The sequence below is a fragment of the Hemiscyllium ocellatum genome, chromosome 46 (assembly GCF_020745735.1).
Source record: "Hemiscyllium ocellatum isolate sHemOce1 chromosome 46, sHemOce1.pat.X.cur, whole genome shotgun sequence".
NCBI lineage: Eukaryota > Metazoa > Chordata > Chondrichthyes > Orectolobiformes > Hemiscylliidae > Hemiscyllium > Hemiscyllium ocellatum.
Window position 1 is genome coordinate 1374209 of NC_083446.1, and position 9146 is coordinate 1383354.

Sequence of the window (9146 nt, forward strand, 5' to 3'; positions counted from 1 at the left end):
GAATCAATGTTTCGGGCATGAGCCCTTCTTCAGGAGTCCTGCTCCTTGGATGCTGCCTGACCTGCTGTGCTTTTCCAGCAATTTTAGCTCTGATCTCCAGCATCTGCAGTCCTCACTTTCTCCTCTCCTGCTCCTCGGATGCTGCCTGACCTGCTGAGCTTTTCCAGCTCCACACTCTCGACTCTGAACCCCAGCATCTTGCAGTCCTCACTTTCCCCTCTTCAGAAAGAAGGGTCTCCAAACATTGACCCTGTCTCTCTCTCTCTCTCTCTGCACCCCAGAACAACTGGGGTCCTCCTGCACTTTGGGCATTTTTGGAAATTTGAAACAAACTCAAAGGCTTTTGAGTTAACTCCGTGAGGCCACACTTGGTGAGTGACAGCAGGAGGCGGAATCCTGAGCTGCAGTGGTACTGCCCTCACCTCTGAGTCAGGAGGCCCAGGTTGAACAGGAGGCAGAAGCAGTGACATTTCAGGCAGTCTGGTCCTTGCTTTGATGGGAAATTGGATAAAGCTGAATCTAACAGGATGAGAGGATGCTCTCTGGATCCTACAAGGGTCTGGGATAGATGAGTGAGCATTCCCTTCCAAACACCTCAGGAAGGGGGGGGATAGTCCAGGGGTTAGAGAGGATTGAGAATGAAGAGACATTTCTTCACTCAGAGAGTCGAGGGGTTTTCATTGTTGAATATTCTTAAAGCTCCAGTGGACGAGGGGTTAGTCCAGGGATATGGGGAGCTGAAACCAACTTGGGCTGAATGGCCTCATTTCCAGAGGAAGGAGGTGTCTGCACTACCGGCTCCTCGCCACTGGAGGGCGCTGACTGCCCGCTCACTGCGCCACCCGCTGGCCACACTGTGTCACTACACTTCCGGGATCGGCCTAAACCTGAGACTGAGCCTGAGGAGGCCCCAGAGGGACTAGGCCTCAGGACCCAGCCCCCTCCCCCAGAGAGAGACTAGGCCTCAGGACCCAGCCCCTCCCCCAGAGAGGGACTAGGCCTCAGGACCCACCCCCTCCCCAGAGAGAGACTAAGCCTCAGGACCCAGCCCCTCCCCCAGAGGGACTAGGCCTCAGGACCCAAACCCTCCCCCAGAGGGACTAGGCCTCAGGACCCAGCCCCCTCCCCCAGAGAGGGACTAGGCTTCAGGACCCAGCCCCCTCCCCCAGAGGGACTAGGCCTCAGGACACAGCCCCCTCCCTCAGACAGGGACTAGGCCTCAGGACCCACCCCCCCTCCCCCAGAGAGAGACTAGGCCTCAGGACCCAAACACTCCCCCAGAGGGACTAGGCCTCAGGACCCAGCCCCCTCCCCCAGAGAGGGACTAGGCTTCAGGACCCAGCCCCCTCCCCCAGAGGGATTAGGCCTCAGGACACAGCCCCCTCCCTCAGACAGGGACTAGGCCTCAGGACCCAGCCCCTCCCCCAGAGGGACTAGGCTTCAGGACCCAGCCCCCTCCCCCAGAGGGACTAGGCCTCAGGACACAGCCCCCTCCCTCAGACAGGGACTAGGCCTCAGGACCCAGCCCCTCCCCCAGAGGGACTAGGCTTCAGGACCCAGCCCCCTCCCCCAGAGGGACTAGGCCTCAGGACACAGCCCCCTCCCTCAGACAGGGACTAGGCCTCAGGGCACGAGGTCCTCTGAGCTGAAGCAAGGCTTGGTGCTGGTTGGTTTCTGAAGTTGGAGGGTGTCTCAGTTATAACCAGGCCTTTTCTTTCTGCTTGGTACTGGGTGCTGTGGGCAGACTGGCTGATGGAGCGAGCTGAGAACCAGGACCAGACTGGACGGGGAGTGGCCAGGCGCCGACGCCAAGGTGGGGCCAGCCAGGTGGGTCATGTCCGGGTTCACTCAGAACTGGGGATTGGCCGAAGGGCCTGTTCTGTGCTGTCAGAGGCTCCTTCCCTGTTAACATTCCCATTAAAACATTCACAGGATCCTGATATCCGATTGTCCAAAACCCTCTCCTACATCCTGCGGCATGGAGCGGCTGAACTGGGATTGGTGATGGGAAAAGGTAACGAATGGCCTCCAGATAATAGAGGTAGCAGGGAGAGGAGGGAGATCTCATTGGGATGGAGAGGCTGGAGGCAATGGGATTCCGAGGGTTGGGAATATGTCAGATATAAACGTGAGTCACATAAGATATGGGTTTTGGGAACATTGGGATATGGTGGTTGGGAATGTGGGGTGTTTGGGGACATGGTGGTTGGGGTTTGGGGGATATGAGGGTTGGAGATGGGGATGGGGGGGTCGGGGGGAAAAGAGGGTTGGGGATGGGGGTTGGGGGGATATGAGGGTTGGAGATGGAGATGGGGGGTTGGGGGATATGGGGGTTGGGGATGGGGGGTCGGGGGAATATGAGGGTTGCAGATGGGGATGGGGGGGTCGGGGGGATATGAGGGTTGGAGATGGGGATGGGGGTTGGGGGGATATGAGGGTTGGAGATGGGGATGGGGGTTGGGGGGATATGAGGGTTGGAGATGGGGATGGGGGTTAGGGGGATATGAGGGTTGGGGATGGGGGGTCGGTGGGATATGAGGGTTGGAGATGGGGATGGGGGTTAGGGGGATATGAGGGTTGGAGATGGGGATGGGGGTTGGGGGGATATGAGGGTTGGAGATGGGGATGGGGGTTAGGGGGATATGAGGGTTGGGGTTGGGGGGTTGGGGGATATGAGGGTTGGGGATGGGGGGTTGGGGGATATGAGGGTTGGGGATGGGGGGTCGGGGGAATATGAGGGTTGCAGATGGGGATGGGGGGGTCGGGGGGATATGAGGGTTGGAGATGGGGATGGGGGTTGGGGGGATATGAGGGTTGGAGATGGGGATGGGGGTTAGGGGGATATGAGGGTTGGGGATGGGGGGTCGGTGGGATATGAGGGTTGGAGATGGGGATGGGGTTAGGGGGATATGAGGGTTGGAGATGGGGATGGGGGTTGGGGGGATATGAGGGTTGGAGATGGGGATGGGGGTTAGGGGGATATGGGGGTTGGAGATGGGGATGGGGGGTTGGGGGATATGGGTTGGTCTGTGGAGCTGGTGTTTGAGGTGGGGGATGAGGGAGAGAGGAGAGACAGTGAGACCGAGAGTGAGTTACCGAGGCCTGGTCCTTTGCTCCTGTTGTGGTTTTGTTGTGAAGATGGTTTCGTGGAGGTGGAGGAGATTCTGCGCAGCCCCCAGTGTCGGCGTTACACACAGCAGGACGTTCAGAGAGTGGTTCAGAACAACTCCAAACAACGCTTCACACTGCGCTGCAACTCCCAGACAGGAACACTCCAGATCCGGGCCAACCAGGGACACAGTGTGCAGGTACGTACCCCAATAACACCCCCTAACTCCAAACCAGGGGCACAGTGTGCAGGTACGTACCCCAATAACACCCCCTAACTCCAAACCAGGGGCACAGTGTGCAGGTACGTACCCCAATAACACCCCCTAACTCCAAACCAGGGGCACAGTGTGCAGGTACGTACCCCAATAACACCCCCTAACTCCAAACCAGGGGCACAGTGTGCAGGTACGTACCCCAATAACACCCCCTAACTCCAAACCAGGGGCACAGTGTGCAGGTACGTACCCCAATAACACCCCCTAACTCCAAACCAGGGGCACAGTGTGCAGGTACGTACCCCAATAACACCCCCTAACTCCAAACCAGGGGCACAGTGTGCAGGTACGTACCCCAATATTACCCCCTAACTCCAAACCAGGGGCACAGTGTGCAGGTACGTACCCCAATAACACCCCCTAACTCCAAACCAGGGGCACAGTGTGCAGGTACGTACCCCAATAACACCCCCTAACTCCAAACCAGGGACACAGTGTGCAGGTACGTACCCCAATAACACCCCCTAACCCCAAACCAGGGACACAGTGTGCAGGTACGTACCCCAATAATACCCCCTAACTCCAAACCAGGGGCACAGTGTGCAGGTACGTACCCCAATAATACCCCCTAACTCCAAACCAGGGACACAGTGTGCAGGTACGTACCCCAATAACACCCCCTAACTCCAAACCAGGGACACAGTGTGCAGGTACGTACCCCAATAACACCCCCTAACTCCAAACCAGGGGCACAGTGTGCAGGTACGTACCCCAATAACACCCCCTAACTCCAAACCAGGGACACAGTGTGCAGGTACGTACCCCAATAACACCCCCTAACCCCAAACCAGGGACACAGTGTGCAGGTACGTACCCCAATAATACCCCCTAACTCCAAACCAGGGACACAGTGTGCAGGTACGTACCCCAATATTACCCCCTAACTCCAAACCAGGAACACAGTGTGCAGGTACGTACCCCAATATTACCCCCTAACTCCAAACCAGGGACACAGTGTGCAGGTACGTACCCCAATAATACCCCCAAACCCGGGACACAGTGTGCAGGTACGTACCCCAATATTACCCCCTAACTCCAAACCAGGGGCACAGTGTGCAGGTACGTACCCCAATATTACCCCCTAACTCCAAACCAGGGGCACAGTGCGCAGGTACGTACCCCAATAATACCCCCAAACCCGGGGCACAGTGTGCAGGTACGTACCCCAATAACACCCCCTAACCCCAAACCAGAGACACAGTGTGCAGGTACGTACCCCAATATTACCCCCTAACTCCAAACCAGGGGCACAGTGCGCAGGTACGTACCCCAATAATACCCCCAAACCCCAAACCAGGGGCACAGTGTGCAGGTACATACCCCAATAACACCCCCAAACCCCAAACCAGGGGCACAGTGCGCAGGTACGTACCCCAATAACACCCCCAAACCCCAAACCAGGGGCACAGTGTGCAGGTACGTACCCCAATAACACCCCCAAACCCCAAACCAGGGACACAGTGTGCAGGTACGTACCCCAATAACACCCCCAAACCCCAAACCAGGGGCACAGTGTGCAGGTACGTACCCCAATAACACCCCCAAACCCCAAACCAGGGACACAGTGTGCAGGTACGTACCCCAATAACACCCCCAAACCCCAAACCAGGGACACAGTGTGCAGGTACGTACCCCAATAATACCCCCTAACTCCAAACCAGGGGCACAGTGCGCAGGTACGTACCCCAATAATACCCCCAAACCCCCCAAGTTTTATATGCGGACAGTGTAGAGGGAGCTTTACCCCTGTATCTAACCCCGTGCTGTCCCTGTCCTGGGAGTGTTTGATTGGGGACAGTGTAGAGGGAGCTTTACTCTGTATCTAACCCCGAGCTGTCCCTGTACCTGGGAGTGTTTGATGGGGGACAGTGTAGAGGGAGCTTTACTCTGTATCTAACCCCGTGCTGTCCCTGTCCTGGGAGTGTTTGATGGGGGACAGTGTAGAGGGAGCTTTACTCTGTATCTAACCCCGAGCTGTCCCTGTACCTGGGAGTGTTTGATGGGGGACAGTGTAGAGGGAGCTTTACTCTGTATCTAACCCTGAGCTGTCCCTGTACCTGGGAGTGTTTGGTGGGGGACAGTGTAGAGGGAGCTTTACTCTGTATCTAATCCTGCGCTGTCCCTATGTCTGGGGAGTGTTTGATGGGGGGACAGTGTGGAGGGAGCTTTACTCTGTATCTAACCCCATGCTGTCCCTGTCCCTGGGGAGTGTTTGATGGGGGACAGTGTAGAGAGAGCTTTACTCTATATCTAGCCCCGTGCTGTCCCTGTCCCTGGGGAGTGTTTGATGGGGACAGTGTAGAGGGAGCTTTACTCTGTATCTAGCCCCGTGCTGTCCCTGTCCTGGGAGTGTTTGATGGGGGGACAGTGTAGAGGGAGCTTTACTCTGTATCTAACCCCGTGCTGTCCCTGGGGAGTGTTTGATGGGGGACAGTGTAGAGGGAGCTTTACTCTGTATCTAACCCCGTGCTGTCCCTGTCCCTGGGGAGTGTTTGATGGGGGACAGTGTAGAGGGAGCTTTACTCTATATCTAGCCCCGTGCTGTCCCTGTCCCTGGGGAGTGTTTGATGGGGGACAGTGTAGAGAGAGCTTTACTCTGTATCTAACCCCGTGCTGTCCCTGTCCCTGGGAGTGTTTGATGGGGGGACAGTGTAGAGGGAGCTTTACTCTGTATCTAACCCCGTGCTGTCCCTGTCCCTGGGAGTGTTTGATGGGGGGACAGTGTAGAGGGAGCTTTACTCTGTATCTAACCCTGTGCTGTCCCTGTCCTGGGGAGTGTTTGATGGGGACAGTGTAGAGGGAGCTTTACTCTGTATCTAACCCCGTGCTGTCCCTGTCCCTGTCCTGGGAGTGTTTGATGGGGGGACAGTGTAGAGGAAGCTTTACCCTGTGTTTGATGGGGACAATGGCGATGTGAACGTTGCGTGTGTCCTGTTTTGATGGTGTTGGGGGAGGGGGAGGGGGGGAGGGGGAGGGAGGGGGAGGGGGGGGGGGGTTGGTTTTGTTAACTCCCGGTTTGTTTCTCTCGGTGAGGTCGAGGAGCTGGAGCTGATTCCGATCTCGGAGGCTGCTGGGAATGTTCCGGAACAGGCTGTTCATGGCACCTACCGGTGCCACTGGGACTCGATCAGGGTGGAGGGTCTGCGCTGTATGTCCCGAAGGCATATCCACCTGGCCCCTGGTCTTCCTGGGGAGGGGGGAGTGGTCAGCGGTGAGTAGGGGCGGGGGGGGGGAGGGGGAGTGGTCAGTGGTGAGTAGGGGCGGGGGGGAGGGGGAGTGGTCAGTGGTGAGTGGGGGGAGTGGTCAATGGTGGAGGGGGGAGTAATCAGTGGGGAGGGGGCGTGGCCAGCGGTGGGTGGGGGTGTGTGGTCCACGGTGTGGTCAACAGTGAGTGGGGGAGGGGAGTGGTCCGCGGTGAGGGGGGAGGGGAAGTGGTCAGCAGTGAGAGGGGGAGGGGAAGTGGTCAGCGGTGAGTGGGGGAGTGGTCAGCAGTGAGAGGGGGAGTGGTCAGCGGTGAGTGGGGGAGGGGGAGTGGTCAGCAGTGAGTGGGGGAGGAGGAAGTGGTCAGCAGTGAGTGGGGGAGGAGGGAGTGGTCAGCGGTGAGTGGGGGAGGGGGAGTGGTCAGCATTGAGAGTGGGAGTGGTCAGCAGTGAGTGGGGGAGGGGGAGTGGTCAGCAGTGAGTGGGAGTGGTCAGCAGTGAGTGGGGGAGGAGGGAGTGGTCAGCAGTGAGTGGGGGAGGAGGGAGTGGTCAGCGGTGAGTGGGGGAGGGGGAGTGGTCAGCATTGAGAGTGGGAGTGGTCAGCAGTGAGTGGGGGGAGGAGGGAGTGGTTGGGGGGAGCGGTGAGTGGGGGAGGGGGAGTGGTTGGGGCAAGTGGTCAGTGGTGAGGGGGAGTGGTCAGCAGTGAGTGGGGGGAGGGGGTGATGGGTGATTATTAGATGTATTGTTGTCACATGTACCAGGATACAGTGAAACGTGTTGTTTTCTGTGCAAAGGACTTGGGTGGAGAGGAATTTGTTAAGTGTACACAGTAATATTTTCTGATTCAGTATGTCGCTGTACCTCCCAGAGCTGGAGCCAAACCTGACCGACTCGTGGGAAATAAGGCAGGGCAGGTGACTGAGGTGTCAGTGGGGAAGCACTTTGCGGCCAGTGACCATATTTCTATTAGTTTTAAAATAGTGATGGAAAAGGATAGACCAGATCTAAAAGTTTAAAAGTTCTAAATTGGAGGAAGGCTAATTTTGATGGTATTAGGCAAGAACTTTCAAAAGCTGATTGGGGGCAGATGTTTGCAGGTAAAGGGACGGCTGGAAAATTGGAAGCCTCCAACAATGAGATAACAATCCAGAGACAGCATATTCCTGCTAGGGAAGGCTGGGGGGTACAGGCACTGCTGGATGACGAGAGAAATGGAGGGTTTGGTTAATAAAAAGAAGGAAGCATATGTCAGGTATAGACAGGATAAATTGAGTGAATCCTTAGAGTATAAAGGCAGTACGAGTGTACTATAACTTTGGCAAGTAGGGTTAAGGATCTGGATGTAAGTATACTTGCTGAACTGGAAGGTTTGCAAGGTTCGATCTCATGGAATACAGGGAGAACTAGCCATTTGGATACAGAACTGGCTCAAAGGTAGAAGACAGAGGGTGGTGGTGGAGGGTTGTTTTTCAGACTGGAGGCCTGTGACCAGTGGAGTGCCACAAGGATCGGTGCTGGGTCCTCTAGTTTTGTCATTTACATAAATGATTTGGATGTGAGCATAAGAGGTACAGTTAGTAAATTTGCAGATGACACCAAAATTGGAGGGTGTAGTGGACAGCGAAGAGGGTTACCTCAGATTACAACAGGATCTGGACCAGATGGGCCAATGGGCTGAGAAGTGGCAGATGGAGTTTAATTTAGATAAAAGCGAGGTGCTGCATATTGGGAAAACAGATCTTAGGCAGGTCTAAGGTAAGGTCCTAGGGAGTGTTACTGAACAAAGAGACCTTGGAGTGCAGGTTCATAGCTTCTTGAAAGTGGAGTCGCAGGTAGATAGGATAGTGAAGGCGGCGTTTGGTATGCTTTCCTTTATTGGTCAGAGTATTGAGTACAGGAGGTGGGAGGTCATGTTGCAGCTGTACAGGACATTGGTTCATATCCCCCATTCCTTGCATATTCATGTGCTTATCTAAGTTTTATACCTTCTCCTTGCCAGAAGAGAATGTAACTGGGGTGAGAATGGTCTTTGATTGATTATGTTAGGGCAGTGGGAAATGTAGATGGGAGGCTGGTGTTCACAGCTCTGTGTAAGATGGTGTGTTCCGGGCAGTTGGTGTCACACTGGTGAGGAGGGATGGGCTGGTGTTAGGAGTAATTGGTACACGTCCTAGCGGGCATGTGTGTTCACTGACACAGAGGAAATATCACCCCCCTGCTCTCTCATTCCCCTGCAGGTATACGCAGTAACTGTGAGCTGGCCATCTTCATCCAGCTGAGAAAGGCCATCCAAGGTAAATCTACCCTCCCACACCCTTCCCCCTCCCCCCTCCTATATTGCTCAAAGCTTCTCGTTTATCTTCCAGATGGAATCCCCTTTTATCTCTCCACCAATCGGGTGATTTTAACGCCAGGGAATGAGAATGGGGTTTTACCTCCAAAATATTTCCAGAGAGTTCTGCAGCTGAAACCATCCCGTGAGTGTCCCAAGGGCGACTGTGACATTAAACAGCATGACAGGCTCGTTCAGTCCACCATCACCTTCAGTGCCAGGGGGTGA

At 55.7% G+C, this 9146-nt stretch overlaps 1 protein-coding gene across 1 annotated transcript; it reads left to right on the forward strand.

Moving 5' to 3' along the window:
- Positions 1–885: 885 nt before the first annotated feature.
- Positions 886–9146, forward strand: trpt1 (tRNA phosphotransferase 1). The gene is made up of 6 exons (XM_060855495.1): positions 886–1827; positions 1933–2014; positions 3139–3308; positions 6420–6597; positions 8824–8880; positions 8953–9146. The coding sequence occupies exons 1-6, from the start codon at positions 1753–1755 to the stop codon at positions 9144–9146; spliced, it is 756 nt and encodes a 251-aa protein (XP_060711478.1). The 5' UTR covers positions 886–1752.

Bases quoted from the DNA above. Each gene is read 5' to 3' on its own strand.
- trpt1 (XM_060855495.1), top strand. From the start codon at position 1,753: ATGGAGCGAGCTGAGAACCAGGACCAGACTGGACGGGGAGTGGCCAGG. The intron at 1,828-1,932 runs GTGGGTCATGTC...AAACATTCACAG, and splicing joins GCCAAGGTGGGGCCAGCCAG to GATCCTGATATCCGATTGTC. The intron at 2,015-3,138 runs GTAACGAATGGC...TTTGTTGTGAAG, and splicing joins GGGATTGGTGATGGGAAAAG to ATGGTTTCGTGGAGGTGGAG.